The following is a 17966-nucleotide window of genomic DNA, read 5'->3' on the forward strand; positions in this document are numbered from 1 at the left end:
TTTGATCTTTAACTAAATCATCTCCACTATTCAAATACATTATCAGCTTTGGTTAGGTACACTCCATTCCTGTTTAGGAGACTGTCATTCCTATATTTTTAGCAATGGTTCAGAAATCCAAATCCCATTTTCTCAGATACAGTCTTCTTTTTTTATTCACCTTCCACATCAGTTATTTTCTTCTGTATCTCTTGTCTTCAGTTGGTAGAAGTGATGAAAATACAACCTGGTCCTCTCTAGAGTTTTCTTTGTTTTCCAAAACTTTCTAATCTTTGGCAGGCCTTTCTAAATGTCCACAGATACTGAACTGTGGATAATGGAGATTTTATATCTATATTAGGTATCTTAACCAGCTGTCTACATATCATTATTTAAATGGTCACATCACATTGTCATCACATTATCACATAGTCAGGAAGGTAGTCAGACACTCATCTTCTTGAGTTCAGATCTCTGACCTCACAGACTTACTAGTTGTATGATCTGGGGCAAGTCACTTAACTCTTTGTCTCATTTTACTCATCTGTAAAATGAGTTAGAGAAGGAAATGGCAAACCACTGTAGTATCTTTGCCAAGAAAGCCCCAAATGGGATCATGAAGAGTTGGTTATGACTGAAAATGACTGAACAAGAAAAATCACTGGGTATACTGGGGACTCAGGCTTGTTTATTAATCCTTTACTGCTGAGGGGCTATGGAATCATAGATTATTAAAATAAGAAGAGACCTTGATCTAAGCCTATCATTTAATAGATGAAGAAACATATTTAAAGTGTTGAAATAATTTTGTCAAGATCACACAGCTAGTAAATGAAATAATTAAGAAACTGAATCTACCATTTTTGATTCCAAGTCCAGTACTTTTTCTACCACATCACACTTGGAAGAGACTTCTCTTTGCTTCTTTAGCTAGATAGTTATTATTCTCTAGAATAAAGAGGAGACTTAGGCTATTTTAAAATTTATATAGTAATTTTCCTTTTTGGCATTCAACTGAGTTCAGTGGAAAAAGTATATATTTTTGCTAGTTTAGGTTATTATAGTAGATGACATTTTAGAAATCTACTTCTTTTCTATATGATTCTTTTTGTGTGTGTATTTAAACACACACACACACACATATATACATATATACATCTATATACCCACACATATATACACACATATATAGTGACTTGTTTATAGAATTGACAATTATATAGAAACATATTAAATATTTAATATCATTAGCAATTAATTCACCTCTATAATCTACTTTAGCTGAAAATCCAAAATGAATATGATTGCATTAAAATTATCTAACATCTTTTATTTTAGTTCACTTTAAAAGGATTCGTTTAAATATTTGATGACTATACATAAGGACTAATTTCACTTTTAAGATTTGTGAATTAAAGATTTGAAAATAAAGAAAATTTTGTGTTAAAATATTGATACATATAATTTATTTTTATTTCATTAGGTGTCACTACTATTGACGCAGAATGATGAGAAAGAAATGAAAATTAAAGATTTAAAATTGCTGCTACAAGAATACAATGATAAAATTAATCAATTTCAAGAAAAAATGAGTGAGAATTTTAATATTGAAATTTTATAATATTTATCCAATTCATAACTAGTATAAGACTTTTCAGTTTTGGAATTCAAGACAGGTCTATGGATTATGAAGTACCTTTAAATGGGAATTATGCCAAATCTAAACAGTCTGTGCTACAATTCAAGAAATGCTACAAAATATAGTTCTGAAAATGGATTATTTGACCACATGTAATATTATTGCATGTCAAATCATTTTATTGTGAGAAGTTCTTTAAATGTTTTTCTTTGTATTAAATTCATTAGTTTTGATAGGAAATAATGAATAGTTTAATATTAAATAAAATTAAATTTTGGTAAAATCACTAGGGAATTTATAGCATTGATTATACAAAATTTTTCAATTGTAAATTTTTAGGTTAAGTGTCTTTGCACATGTTAGGTAAGCATGTCAGGAAAGGTAATGTGTATTGTCCACAGAATAGTTACTCAGTTAAAAAAGCATTTATTAAATACTTTCTATGTGCTAGGCACTGTGCTAAGCACTGGGGATTCAAAGAAAGGCAAAAAACACTGCCTTCTCAAGGAGGGCACATTCTTGTGAGGGCAACAACATATGAATAACAGACTTTTAGGAGGGAGAGATGTCTCAATGATGGGAGATGAATAGGGGGAAAAGAGAAACTCTTGGTGAATGGTTTCATTTTTTTCCCAGTAAAGTATAAAGTGGGGTTGCTATACAGTCTGTTCTCAGGTTTCATTTCTCTTTTATGCTTAAAACCTATCAGTCCTATAAATGATTATTGCATTTTTTTGGTGTGTTGTATTACATCTCACTTTCCTCAGAATAATAATAGCAAACGTCTTTAGTCCTTTAAGCTGTATAAAACATCTTCCTCACAAAAATAATTCTTTGTGGTAGGTAGTGTAAGTTTTACTATCCCTCCGTTACAAATAAGGAAATACTCAGAGTGGTGAAATGACTTGTCCCAGGTCCCACTGAATATGTGTTTGTCCTTTTTTGCCGAAGAAGACCATGCCATCAGAGCAATAATGACATGACTTGCACTTGACTTTGTTTTGAGTGAGGGAGGGCTGTGCAGGTCACCAGCCTCACTTCTCCTCCAGAACCATCTGAATCCAGTGACCAGATATTTATCAGGATGACTGGAGATGACTCAGGATGAGGCAGTTGGGGTTAAGTAACTTGCCCAAGGTCACACAGTTAGTGAGTGTCAAGTGTCTGAGGTGAGATGTGAACTCAGGTCCTCCTGACTCCTGCACTGGTGCTCTATCCATTGCATCATCTAGCTGCCCCACTGAATACATGTCATAGGGTATATACTTGGGCTCTTGGTAAATTCCCTTTCCATTGTATCTTCCTACCTTTCTAAGAAAATTCACTTTGAACTTTTTCAGAGAAACAGAATCTAATGGTAGTTTTCCTAATGAAAATGATTTGTTGGTTGTTGTCCTTTGTTCTCAAAGAGGACCAAAATGACATCACTATGTTTGGATCAAAGTAGAGTACGTCTGACTGTGGTTGATCGGACCAATATGAGATTGGAAGGCTCTACCACAGGTTGGGCACAAATAGTCCTTATGAACATTTGGAGTGAAAATATCTCTAAATTTGTGCATCTCACATTCTTTTGAACTACAGCAGTTTTTGCTTATAGAATACAGCCCCTTCTTTGATGCAGGCATACCATGCTGGATAGTTCTGTGCCAGTGTCTCTCATGTCTCACAATTGATTCCACAGTTCTTCAGAGAGACCTTGAGAGTTCCCTTTTGTCACTTCTTCTAATCTCTATGTGAGCTCTTGCCTTGTGTGAGTTCTTATCTCCTATTACGAAAACTGAGAGGAGGTAGGACTATCTAGACCAAGAGTTGGTAACTTATGACATACATAGGAGATATGACATGGTGTGATTTAGAGTATCTTGTGTTGTAGAGAGAGAAGTCATTACATATGTGTTTGGAGTTACCCTTCTCTCAGAGGCAAGATTCTTAGTCTTGACTGGTTCTGCTTCTGTGAGCCTTAGATTTCAGGGAATGTTTTTGTAGTTTCTTTTCCAGACATACATTCTTTATAACAAAACAAAATTACAAATAGGTTGAATATCTAAATGGCTAAGAAAAGCTTATTTATTAAATCTCTAGTTTTATGCCAGGTTTTTATAATAATAGTATAGGGAGATATTAGAATTTACTGTATATGAAATATCTTAGTGACTACGTTGTTAAAAATTTACCCTCGGGGGCAGCTAGGTGGTGCAGTGAACAGAGCACCAGCTCTGGAGTCAGAAGGACCTGAGTTCAAATTCTGCTCCAGATACTTGACACTTACTAGCTGTGTGACCTTGAGCAAGTCACTTAACTCCAAATGTCTTGCCTTCCCCCTCCAAAAAAAAAATTGCTGTAACTTTCTGTTACAGCTACTAAATTATTTCTAAAAATGGCTTTCTGAAGGCAAACTTCCAGGAATATTGCTAGGTTTTTTTCAAGTTTCTCTTGACTCTGGGGATAAATTTCTTTAGTTTTTCTTTTGTGGAGATCTGTCTTGAAAGCACTAATGCTTGAAAATGAAAACTGTGTGTGATATTCAAGACATCTCCAAGCTATCTTTACATGAGTATTTTCTTCTCTTATATATTACCTCTATTCCTTGCAAAGGGAAGAAGGAAAAATATTAACCAATATAAATTCCACCCTCTCTACACTCTTTTTTTTCCTGTACCCTTAATCCTATCATCTCACATCTTTCTTGGCAGACTATATCCACAATTATCCCCTTTTTAAATTCCCAAACTCTCTTTTAAACATATCAATCTTTCCCATTAAAAAAAATCTTTAGTAGACCCTATTATCTCCTAAAAATAGTTTCCTACATTCTTCTTCTTTTCTTAGCCAAACTCTTAGTGAAATCGGACTACTCTCATTTCCTCTGCTCTCTTTCCACTCAATCCTCAAATCTTTCAAATCTGGCTTCTAAAGTAATCATTTAACTGAAAATGATCTCTCCAAAGTTAATCAATTTTTTTAAAAAATTATTTTGTAATTACATATGAAAACAATTTTATCATTTGTTATTTTTTTAAATTTGAGTTCCAAATTCTGTCCCACTCTCCCTTCCCTCATCCCTCCTTGACAAGGCAAGCAATTTGATGTAAATTATACAAGTGCAGCTATATTATCCATATTGTGAAAAAAAAACACAACAGACCTCCCCAAAAAACCAACCCCCCCAAAATAAAGAAATTTAAAAAAAATACTAAAATCTACATTCAGATTCTTATCAGTTCTTTCTCTGGAGATAGCATTTTTCATAATAAGTCCTTCAGAATTGTCTTGGATCATTATATTGTTCAGAATAGCTAAGTCATTCATAGTTAATTATCATACAGTGTTGCTGTTATTATGTACAGTGTTCTCCTGGCTCGATTGAGTTTACTTTACATTAGTTTATGTAAGTCTTTTCAGGTTTTTCTGAAACCATTCTGCTCCTCATTTCTTATAGCATAATAGTATTCCATCATGATCATATATTAAAACTTGTTCAGTCATTCTCCAGTTGATGAGCATCCCTCAATTTCCAATTCTTTGCCACTACAAATATTTTTGGATATATAGGTCCTTCTCTTTGCTGGGTATGTACAGTTTTGTAACCCTTTGGGCATAGTTCCAAATTGTTTTTCACAATGGTTGAATCAGCTCACAACTCCAACAGTGAATTAGTGTCCCAGTTTTAATACATTCCCTCTAACATTTGTCATTTTCCTTTTCTGTCATGTTAGCCAATCCGATAAATGTGAGGTGGTTTTAATTTGCATTTTTCTAATCGATAGTGATTTGGAGAATTTTTTCATATAAAAAAATATGTATTTTCATATATAGCTCTTTGATTTCTTCTGATAACTGCCTGTTCTTTTGTATCCTTTGTCCATTTATTAATTGGGAAATAACTCATATTCTTATAGATTTGATTCAATTCTATATATATCAGAGAAACATCATGAAAATGGATTTTCCCAGTTTTTTTTCTCTTCTTCTAGTCTTGGCTTCATTGGATTTGTTTGTGCAAAATTGTTTTAATTTCATGTGATCAAAATTATCCATTTTACTTCCCATAATGCTTTTAAATCTCTTGTATAATCATAAATTCTTCCCTTATCCATAGATCTGACAAGTAAGATATTCCATGCTCTCCTAATTTGCTTGTGATATTGCCCTTTTATGTCTAAATCATGTACTCATTTTGACCATCATATTGTCTGCAATGAGTGATAGTTTTGTCTCCTCACTGTCTATTCTAATTCTTTTAATTTCTTTTTCTTCTCTTATTGCTATAACAAGCATTTCTAGCACAGTTAGACATAATAGAGGTGATAATGGGAATCCTTGCTTCACCCTTGATCTTAGTGGGAAAGTTTCTAGCTTATCTCCATTATAGATAATGTTTGCTGATAGTTTAAAATAAATAACACTTCTCATTTTAAGGAAAATTCCATTTATTCCTATGTTTTCCAGTGTTTTCAATAGGAATGTGTGTTGTATTTTATCAAAAACTTTTTCTGCATCTATTGAGATATTTCATTGTTTTTGTTAATGTTATGGTCATTTATGCTGATAGTTTTCCTAATATTGAACCACCCCTGCATTCCTGTTATAAATCCTACTTGGTCATAGCATATGATCTTTGTAATATATTGCTGTAATCTCCTTGCTAGCATTTTATTTAGCATTTTTGCATCAATATTCATTAGGAAAATTGATCTATAGTTATCTTTCTCTTTCTACTCTTCTCAGTTTAGGTATCAGCACCATATTTATGTCATAAAAGAAATTTGGTAGGACTCTTTCTTTGTCTATTTTTCTAAATGGTTTACACAGTATTGGAATTAATTGTTCTTTAAAGGTGTAATAGACTTTATTTGTGAATCCATATGGTCCCAAGGATTTTTTCTTAAAGAGTTCACTTTATGGTGTGTTCAACTTCTTTTTTCTAAGATAGGGTTATTTGAGTATTATATTTCTTCTTCTGTTAATCTAAGCACTTTATATTTTTATAAATATTAATCCATTTCACTTAGATGGGCATATTTATTGGCATATAATTGGACAAAATGACTCCTAATAATTTTCTCTTCAGTGATGGTGAATTTACCATTTTTATTTTTGATGCTGGTAATTTCGTTTTCCTCTTTATTTTATTTTCTTTAATTAATTAATTAATTAATTTTTAGATTTTGATATTAATTTCCACAAAATTTTGAGTTCCAATTTTTCTCCCCATCTCTCCCCTCCCCCAACCCCAAATACCTTGCATTCTGATTACCCCTTCCCTCAATGTAGCCTCCCTTCTATCACACCCCACCCTTCCCTTATCCCCATTTTCTCTCTTTTCTTGTAGGGCAAGATAAATTTCTGTACCCCATTACCTGTATTTCTTATTTCCTAGTTATATGCAATAATAATTCTAAACATTTGTTTCTAATACTTTGAATTCCCTACCAATCCCCACTGAGAAGGCAAGCAATTCAATACAGGCTATATATGTGTTGTTTTGCAAAAGATTTCCATAATAGTCATGTTGTGTAAGACTAACTATATTGCCCTCCATCCTACCCTGTCACCCTTTTTTTTTCTATTCTCTCATTTGAACTTGTCCCTTCCCAAAAGTGTTTACTTCTAGTTACTCTCTTCTCCCATTTGCCCTTCCTTCTATCATCCCCCTCACCCCACTTGTCCCCTTCTCCCCTACTTTCTGTAGTGTAAGATAGATTTTCATACCAAATTTAGTGAGCGTGTTATTCCCTCCTTAAGCCATATGTGAAGAGAGTAAGCTTCACTTTTCCCCTCCCACCTCCTCCCTTTTCTCCTTCATTGAACAAGATTTTTCTTATATCTTTTATGAGTGATAGCCTGCCCCATTCCATTTCTCCCTTTCTCCTCCCAGTATTTTCCTCTCTCTTACTCCTTAATTTAATTTTTTTTTTTTTATGGATAGCATCTCTCCTGATTCAACTCAACCTGTACTCTCTGTCTGTAGGTGTGTGTCTGTGTGTGTGTGTGTGTGTGTGTGTGTGTGTAATCCCTCCACCTACCCAAATACTGAGAAAAGTCTCAAGAATTACAAATATTATCTTTCCATGTAGCAATGTAAACAGTTCAGCTTTAGAAAGTCCTTTAAGATTTCTCTTTCCTGTTTACCTTTTCATGCTTCTCTTTATTCTTGTGTTTGAAAGTCAAATTTTGTATTCAACTCTGGTCTTTTCATCAAGAATGCCTGAAAGTCCTCTATTTCACTGAATGATTATTTTTCCCCTGAAGTATTATATTCAGTTTTGCTGGGTTTTAATTCTTTATTTTAATCCCAGTTCCTTTGACTTCTGAAATATCATATTCCATGCCATTCTATCCCTTAATGTAGAAGCTGCCAGATCCTGTGTTATCCAGATTGTATTTCCACAATACTAGAATTGTTTCTTTCTAGCTGCTTGCAATATTTTCTCCTTGACCTGGGAACTCTGAAATTTGGCCACAATATTCCTAGGAGTTTCTCTTTTCTGGTCTCTTTCAGGAGGTGATTCTTTCAATATTTATTTTGCTCTCTGGTTCTAGAATATCAGGGTAGTTTTCCTTGATAATTTCAGGAAAGATAATGTCTAGGCTCTTTTTTTTGATCACGGCTTTCAGGTAGTTCCCTAGTTTTAAGATTGTCTCTCCTGGATCTATTTTCCAGGTCAGTTGTTTTTCCAATGAGATGTTTCACATTATCTTCTATTTTTTCAATCTTTTGGTTTTGTTTTCTAACTTCTTGGTTTATCTCATAGTCATTAGCTTCCCTGAACTCCAGTCTCTCTTTTAAAGAACTATTTTGTTTAGTGAGCTTTTGAACCTTCTTTTCCATTTGCCTAATTATACTTTTTAAAACCTCTTTCTCCTCATTAGCTTTTTGGACCTCTTTTTCCAATTGAGTTAGCCTATTTTTAAAGGTGTTATTTTCCTCAGCATTTTTTTGGTTCTCCTTTAGCAGGCTACTGACTTGCTTTTTAAGCTCTTCTATGGCCTGATCCCATTTCATATTCATTTTGGAGGTACTAGAGGCAGAAGCCTTGACTTTCTCTGACAGTACGCCTTGTTCTTTCTCATCTGAAAAGATGGAAGGAGACACCTGTTCACCAAGAAAGTAACCTTCTGTGGTCTTACATTTTTTCCCTTTTTTGGGCATTTTCCCAGCCAGTTACTTGACTTCTGAATCCTTTGTCAAGAGGAGGGTCCTAGTGCTCTTCCTCTTCCCAGTACCATGCTCAAGGCTGAGATTCAGATCAGCTGCTCAATCCCCCAGGGGCTTTAAGCCGAGCTGCCTGGACAATGAACCCAGGCTGCTTCCGTGACTACCTGTTGCCTGCTGCTGTTGCTGCTGCCTCTGCCTCTGCCACTGCCTGGGGCCAGTGCTGGGGGTACCCCATTCCTCTCTTGCCCAGCTGGGAAAGCCCTCCCACACTGACCTTTGGAGCTTTCTTTGTTGCTTGTGGGTTGAGGGATCTTGGACCCTCCCTGCTTGGAATTCTGCCCTGAAGGTCTTTTCAGGTCCTCTTCCTCCCAGTGCTGTGTGACCAGGACTAGGCTCTGCTCTGCTCAACCTCCTGTGAGATAGACCTTTCCTGTCGCCTTCCGGGTTACCTTTGACTGGAACCCTCTTTCACTCTGTTGTTCTGTGGCTTCTGCTGCTCTAGAATTTATTGAGAGTCTCTTTTTTTTTTTACAGGTATTTTGTGGGCTATGGGGGAAGCGCTAGAGTATATACGTCTTTCTACTCCGCCACCTTGGCTCCACCTCTATTTTTCTTAATTAAATTAACCATGGTTTATCTATTTTATTGGTTTTTTTTTCATATAAACAGCTCCTAGTTTTATTTATTAGTTCAGTGGTTTTCTTATGTGTTCAGTTTTCACGTAGGTGCCATATACTGCTGAGAAAAGGAATATTCCTTTTTATTCCCATTCAGTTTTCTCCAGAGGTATATCAAATCTAACTTTTCTAAAATTCTGTTCATATTTTTAGCTTCTTTCTTGTTTATTTGTTGGTTAGGTTATCTATTTCTGAGAGGAGAAAGTTGGGGTCTCCCATTAGTATATTTTTACTATTTCCTCATATTATTCATTTAGCTTTTCCTTTAAGAGTTTGGATATTGTGCCATTTGGTGCACATATATATATATATATATATATATATGTATATATGCATATATATATATTTAAGATTGATATTGCTTCGTTGTTGATGGTACCTTTTAGCAAAATGTAGTTTCCTTGATTATCTCTTTTATAGATCTATTTTTGCTTTATCTGAGATCATGATTGCTACCCCTGCTTTTTTTGTACATCTGCTGAAGTGTAATAAATTCTGCTCAAGTCCTTTATCTTTACCTTCTGTGTGTCTCTCTGCTTCAGTTGTGTTTCTTGTAAACAGTATATTATGAAATTTTGGTTTTTAGTCTACTCCATTTTATGTGTGAGTTCATCCAATTCACATTTATAGTTATGATTACTACCTATGTATTCTCTTCATTCTATGTCCTGTTTATCTTTTTTTCTCCTTTTGCCTTGTCTCTTTTCACAAATTTGTTTTACTTCTGACCACTACCTCCCCCAATTTACCCTCCTTTCACTACCTGCCTCCCTGTTGTTCCTCTTCCTCCCTTCCTACTTCCCTGTTAGGGAAAACTAGATTTCTATATCCAACTGAGTGAGTATGTATGTTATTCCATCTTTGAGTCAATTGCTATGAAAGTAAGGTTTATGAGTTACCTATCACTTTCCTTCCTCCCATCTTCCACTCCACTGTAAAAGCTCTTCCTTGTGTACCTCTTTTATGTAGGATAATTTAAACTGTACTACCTCTTCCTTCCTCCTTTACCTAATGCATTCCTCTTTCTTACCCCTTAATTTTATTTTTTCAAAATCATCTCATTATATACAATTCACATCCATATCTTCTAAGTATACTCTTTCTAACTATTTTAATAATGATAAAGTTCTTAGGAGTTAGAAGTATCACCTTCTCATGTAGGAACGCAAATAGTTTAACCTTATTGAATATCTTATGATTTCTCTTTCATTTTTACCTTTTAATGTTTCTCTTGAGTTTTATATTTGAAAGTCATATTTTCAGTTTATCTCTGGTCTTTTCATTAGAAATATTTGAAAGTTCTCTATTTCGTTGAATTTCATTTTTCCCTGTGAAGGATTATACTGTTTTGGTGGATTGTCATCCTATTTCCTTTGCCCTTTGGAATGTCTCATTCCAAGCCCTTTGATTCCTTAATGTAGAAGCTGCTAAATCTCATGTTATCCTGACTATGGCTTCATGACATTTGAATTGTTTTTTTTAGTCTGCTTGCTATTTTCTCCTTGATCTGGGAGCTTTGGAATTTTGCTATAAAATTCCTGGGAATTTTCATTTTGGGATCTCTTTCAGGAGGTGATCAGTAGATTCTTCCAATTTTTATTTTACTCTCTGGTTCTATCATGGTAGTTTTCTTTGAAAATTAAAAAATTTTTAAAATATATATATATGTATACATATATATAATTTATTTATTTTTCAGTTTTCAACATTCACCTCTACAAGAATTTGAATTCCAGATTTTTCTCCCCATCTTTCCCCAGTCTGTCCTCCCTTCTATCACCCTTACTTCTTCCATGTCCCTCCTTTCTATTTTCCTGTAGGGCAAAATAGGTTTCTGTACCCCATTGTCTGTACATCTTATTTCCCCATTGCATGCAAAACCAATTTTTAACATTTATTTTTAAAGCTTTGGGTTCCATATTCTCTTGCTTCCTCTCTCCCCACCCACCCTCATTGAGAAAGTAAGCAATTCAATATAGGTCATATATGTGTAGCCATGCAAAACACTTCCATAACAGTTATATTGTGAAAGACTAACCTCATTTCCCTCTGTCCTGCCCTCCATTTATTCCATTTTTTCCCTTGACCTGTCACCTCACAATAGTGTTTGCCTCTGATTATCCCTTTCTACAATTTGCTGTCCCTTCTGTTTTCTTTCTTCTCCTATCCCCGTCCCTCTGCCTTCCTGCAGGGAAAATAATTTCCATACTCAATTTGAGTGTGTTATTCCCTTCTTAAGACAAATCCCATGAGAGTGAGGCTTACTTATTCACTTTCATCTCCCTTCTCTTCCCCTCCATTGTAAAAGCTCCATCTTGTCTCTTTTATGTGAGATGATTTGCTACATTTCATCTGTCCCTTTCTCTTACTGCTAGTACATTCCACTCAATAGTAAATTTAATTTTTTAGGTATTCTTCCTTCATATTCAGCTCACCCTGTGACCTCTGTCTATACATACGTACGCACAAAGATATATGTATAAGTATATATACACAATACACACACACACACACACACACACACACACACACACACACACACACACATATATTCCCTCTAATTACCCTAATACTGAAAAAGGTCTTATGAGTAGTTATGGATATCATCTTTCCATGTAAACAGTTCAACTTTAATGATTTCTTTATGGCTTCTCTTTCCTGTTCACTTTTTCATGTTTATTTTGATTCTTGTATTTGAAAGTCAGATTTTCTATTCTGCTCTGGTCTTTTCAGCAAGAATGCTTGGAATTCCTCTACTTCATTGAAATTCTATTTTTTCCCCTGAAATATTATACTCAGTTTTTCTGGGTAAGTGATTCTTGGTTCTTATTCTGACTCCTTTGACCTTTGGAATATCATATTCCAAACCCTTATATCCCATAGTATAGAAGCTGCTAAATCCTGTGTTATCCTGATTGTATTTCCACAATACTTGAATTGTTTCTTTCTGGCTGCTTGTAATATTTTCTCCTTGACCTGGGAACTCTGGAACTTGGCTACAATATTGCTAAGAGTTTTCTTTTTTTGAGTCTCTTTCAGGAGGTGATCAGTGGATTCTTTCAATTTCTATTTTACCCTCTTGTTCTAGATTATCAGGGAAGTTTTCCCTGATAATTTCTTGAAAGATGATATCTAGACATTTTCTTTGATCATGGCTTTCAGGTGGTCCAATAATTTTTAAATAACTCTCCTGCACCTTTTTTCCAGGTCAGTTGTTTTTCCAGTGAGTTATTTCACATTGTCTTCTATTTTTTCATCTGTTTGTTTTATAATTTCTTGATTTCTCATAAAGTCATTAGCTTCCATCTGCTTCATTCTAAATTTTAAAGAACTATTTTCTTCAGTGAGCTTTTGGACCTCCTTTTGCATTTGGTCAATTCTGCTTTTTAAGGCGTTCTTCTCCTCCTTGGCTTTTTGGACCTCTTTTGTCTTTTGGGGTTAGTCTATTTTTAAAGGTATTATTTTCTTCAGCATTTTTTTGGGTCTCTAAAAGCTGTTAACTCATTTTTCATAATTTTCTTACATCATTCTCATTTATTTTCCCAATTTTTCTTCCACCTCTCTTATTTGATTTTCAAAATTCTTTTTGAGATCTTCCATGGTCTGAGACCATTTCATGTTTTTTTTTAGAGACTTTGGATGTAGGAACCTTGACCTTGCTATCTTCTAGTTGTATGCTTTGATCTTCCTCTGGTTGTATGCTTTGATTATCCTCATCCTAAAGGATGGAAGAAAATACCTTTTCATTGAGAAATTAACCTTCTATTGTTTTATTTTTTTCTTCTTTTGGAGCATTTTCCTAGTGAATTACTTGACTTTTGAATCCTTTGGTAAGTAGAAGGTATACTAGTCCAGGCTTCAGAGATTTTATGCAGCTGTTCTCCAAGATATCTGTAGGAATCTGTAAGTTCTTAGTTCCTCCAAAGTGGCATAGTCAAGGGAGAGGTGTTCATTCCTCTCCTGGCCTGTCCTCTGGTCTGTCAGCAACCACAAGCAGCTTTTTTCTACCCTGGAACTGCAAGTATGATTCCCTCTCCAAAGCAGCCACCAGCTCCACTATACCAGTGCTCCTCCTCACCCCAGGACCACCACTTAGGACTGAGACTCAGATCAACTGCTCTATTCCCCCACTTTCTGTAGTCCAACAGTTCCAGAAGTGGCTGCTACTGTGGCATTGGCTGCAGTAACCCTGAGGCTGGGACGGAGCCCATGCCATATTTCCCTCTCCCCCAGGGAAGAGAGCTTTCTCACTGACCTTTGAAACTGTCTTTGGCATTTTGGGGTTGGGAAATCTGAAAACTGCAGCAGCTGCCCGTGATTCACCACCCTGAAACCTGCTGTAGTCCCATCTGTGTTGGCACAACCCATGCTAGGCTGCAATCCTCTCTGAGTCTGGTGTAGTAGACCCTTCCTGACAGCCTTCCAAGTTGTCTTGGGCTGAAAATCTGTTTCACTCTGTCATTTTGTGGCTTCTGCTGCTCTAGAATTTGTTGAGCCATTTTTTTACAGTATTTTAAGGGCTTTTGGGGTCCATGCTTCCATCATCTTTTCTTTAATAATTTTTTGAAATATAATGTCTTACCTTTTTTTTTTTTTTTTTGATCATGGCTTTAAGGTAGTTTGATAATTCTTAAATTATTTCTCCTTCATCTGTTTTCCAGATTAGTTGTTTTTCTGTTGAGATATTTCACATATTCTATTTTTTTGTTCTTTTGACTTTGTTTTATTGTTTCTTGATGTTTTATGGAGTCATTAGTTTCTTTGCTCAATTCTATTTTTTAAGGAATTATTTTCTTTAGTGAGCTGTTGTATCTGTTTTCCCATTTGACTAATTCTGCTTTTTAAGGAGTTCTTATCTTCAATGAATTTTTGCACCTCTTTTACCATTTAGTTAATCTTGTGTTTTAAGGTGTTGTTTTCTTCAATATTTTTTGTGCCTTTCCCCATCTCATCAACTTTTGAGTCTCTGCTCTTAATTTTCTTATATCACTGTTATTTCTTTTCCCAATTTCCCCCCTACCTTTCTTATTCCATTTTAAAAATCCTTTTTGAGCTTCTGTCCAAATCTTACTTTTCTTTGAAGTGATAGCAGCAAGGTCTCTGGATTCAGATGACTCTGGAGGAGAAGTGAGGCTGGTGACCTGCACAGCTCTCCCTCCCTCAAAACAAAGTCAAGTGCAAGTCATGTCATCATTTCTCTGATGGCATGGTCTTCTTTGGCAATGAAAAACAAACACAATCCTGTGAGTAGATGCAGCTGGCTGAATGCTAGCTGGGTAACTCACCTCCTGCTCTCCTGTCTGCCTCTCCCTCCCCTTCCTTCTCCCCTCCAGAGGAAGGTAAACTTGGATGGCCAAAAGATGTCCAGTTGACTTGGGTTTTGTTGGCTCCTTTTCTATTTCCCTTCCTCTCATCTCCTGTCCTCACCTCTCCTCTCCTCCCCTCTCCTCCCCTCTCCTCCCCTCTCCTCCCCTCTCCTCCCCTCTCTCTTGTCCTGTCTTGTCCCTTGTCCTGTCTTCTCCCAAAACCTTAAACCTACTGCACTCTGATTTGGAACTTCATTGGGGCCCTGCCTGAGGGCTCCTCTGGACCCTCCTAGCTTGACAGTGATTATCAATAGTAACTGTTGCTCTTTCCCACCGAGCCTGATAACTTTCTTTTCTTGACCTCATTTAAGGGGCCATGCCCTGGCTACTTCTTAAACAGGCCTATTCAATGAATGGGCATTGCCTCACCCTAAGTGAGTGCCTGCAAAGATCTTGGCCTAAGGGGCCCAAGGCCCCCATTGTATTGTGGGTCATCTCCAGTCATTCTGAGGAATATCAGGTCTCTGGATTCAGATGGCTCTGGAGAAGAAGTGAGACTGGTGACCTGCACAATCCTCCCTCACTCAAAATAAGTCAAATGCAAGTCATGTCATCATTTCTCTGATGGCATGGTCTTCTTTGGCAATGAAGGATGAATGCAGTTTTTCCTTGAGACTTTGCATGTAGCTGCTTGGATTTCATTGTCTTCTTCTGAGTTTGTGTCCTGATCCTTCCTCTCTGCACAATCAAATTTTATTGCCTGGTTATTTGTTGTTTTTTGCTCATTTTTCCAGCCTATTTCTTGACTTTCAACTTTGCATTAAAGTTGGATTCTCCTCTTGTAGTAGAGGGGTCACTGTCCCAAGCTTCAGTTTTTTTCATGCTGCTATTTTCAGAGCTAGTTCTGAGGGACTGTAAGTTTTTGGTTCTTCAAAGTTGGTATGATCTAAGGAGAGATGTGGTATGGCTTTACTGACCTATGTTGTGGTCTATGATCCACCACCAGTACTCTTCTCCATTTTGGAACTGTGACCAGGGCCCTGCTTTCCTGTGGTGACAAGTGCCAGTGGGCTCATGCTCCTCTTTGTCCCTGTGATTGGAACCTGGAACTAAGAATGGGCTATGCAACAGAGTCACATACCCATTTCCAACAAAGGGTTCCCATAATCTCCTTCTGACCAGTTGTCCAGCCTCCCTACTGTCTGTGGGTTGAGAGCTCTCAAAGTTGCTGCTGCTTTCACTGATGGAACTGCCTCTAAAGAATGCTCTTGGTACCTTGGTGCCTGCCCTGCATGGTGTGTACTGAGCTCCAGGTTCAATTATCACCCTGAAATAGACTTTTCCTGCCAACTTCCTAAGTAGTCCTAGGCTGGAAAATTATTTCTTCCTGACCTTTTGTTTGTTTTACTGCTCTGGAATTGGATTTGAAGTGTTATTTTAAAGTTGTTTGGATGGGAATTTGGGAGAGCTCATGTGAGTCCCTGCCTTTACCCTACCATATTGGCTTTACCTTTTCCCCCTTATCATCCATTTGTCTTTTAATTGCTAAATTGCGTTTTCTTTTCTTATTCTTTTGTATCTATTTCATTTGATATTGTTGATGATATCATTTCTTCCTGGATACTCTGTTATGTGGTGTTTTTATGACACTAATCTCCTGGTTCTTTTCCTCCCTGTCTTGTTCTCAGAACCATTTTTTCTCAGACTCTTGTGCTATCTTATCATCCACATCCACTTAAGTGTGGTACTCCCCCAGTGCCTGTCCTGGGCCCTCTTTTCTTTTCTCTAGACTTACTCTTGGTGGTCTGATCAACTCTAATGGATTTAATTATCCCCTCTATGCAGATGATTTACAGTTCTATATATCCAACCCTCCTCCCCCAGTCTTTACCTTGAGCTTCACAAGTAACATATCACTAATTGCATTTCAGACTGAAAGATATTTATGTTCAAACATATTTCAAACTGAATATTTTGGAGACATCTTAAATTCAACATGTCCAAAAAAGGATTTAATGTTTTTCCCCCCAAACTCATATTTCTTCCAAATGCTTGTTTGTTTTGAACACAAAGCATTTTTCTAGTCTTCAAGTTTTGTAATCTTGGTATTATCCTTGACTCATTACTCTCTTTTACCCCACATTTTCAGTTACCAAATCCTGCCATTTCTACTTCCACAATGTCTCACATCTCCCCTCTTCTCTCTCATACAGGAATTACTTTAGTGTCTTATCACTTCTCAACTTTTCATATTGCTATAGGATTAAATATAAACTTCTCTAGCTTTTAAAGGGCTCTTCAATTCCACCTCATAGATTCGCACTCTCTTTAAGACTCATTTCAAACACTGCCTGCTATATGAAGTCTTTCCTGATTCACCCCTACCAACCTTTAATTTAACTATCTTGTATTTATTCCTTTCAGATTTATTCTGTATTTACTTATTCGAGTTGTTTCCTCCCCTATTAGAATATAAACTTGAAAAGAGGGATTGTTTCATTGTGAATTCTTTGTACTTATGTCCTTAGGGTCTAGAACAGTTCCTGGCATTGTACTAGTAGGTGTTTAATAAGTACTGGTGATTGATCTTTATATGTAACATCTTCCATGTAAGAACATGCTATTTTGCCCTTTTTTTAGCAGCTACACATTCTTGCATGTGACAAATGACATCCAGTTGTGAGAGGGTAGAAGGTAGGTCAGGGTAACAAAGCAGTCTGTACAAGATTTTTTTCATTTGTATGAAACCAATAGACTTTATAGGCATCAAATTTGCATTATTATTAGTGGTATGTGCTCTAACCAAGTGAATTGACTGCTCTAGACAAAACTGATTTCTAAGTCCCTTCAATTACTGACCTTTTTCTCCAAGTGACACTCCTAAGTGACAGAGATATAAGCTCGATAATAATTTCAGTGAAACTCATCACTAGATCAGTCATAGCATTGGAAACTGTCTCATAGAAGGGTTGTGACTCATTTCAGTAGAGAGAATGCCACCCCTAAAGATCCTTAAAATATTAAATAAATAGGGTAAGTTTATTCTCTTAGTATATCTTTTCTACTAGCATTTGATGTTTCTTTATGTAAAAATTGTTCTTTTAGAATGGCAAAATGAAAACTTAAAAGAATCAAAAGACCAACAGGATCAATTGATGTCAGAATTAGAAGAAATTAAAATGTCTTTGCAAAAAAGTGAGGTA

The 17966-nt window shown here is 36.0% G+C and overlaps 1 protein-coding gene across 6 annotated transcripts in view; it reads left to right on the forward strand.

Annotated features, from left to right (window-relative positions):
* The window catches only part of SYCP1 (synaptonemal complex protein 1), a 130676-nt gene that overhangs the window by 20579 nt on the left and 92131 nt on the right, over positions 1-17966 (forward strand). For all 6 annotated transcript variants that reach the window (XM_072644426.1, XM_072644427.1, XM_072644430.1 and 3 more), the window contains exons 12-13: positions 1463-1571; positions 17869-17963. In XM_072644426.1, the coding sequence (XP_072500527.1) occupies positions 1463-1571; positions 17869-17963 (204 nt within the window). The remainder of the gene's footprint in view (positions 1-1462; positions 1572-17868; positions 17964-17966) is intronic.

The sequence above is a fragment of the Notamacropus eugenii genome, chromosome 2 (assembly GCF_028372415.1).
Source record: "Notamacropus eugenii isolate mMacEug1 chromosome 2, mMacEug1.pri_v2, whole genome shotgun sequence".
Classification (NCBI taxonomy): Eukaryota; Metazoa; Chordata; class Mammalia; order Diprotodontia; family Macropodidae; genus Notamacropus; species Notamacropus eugenii.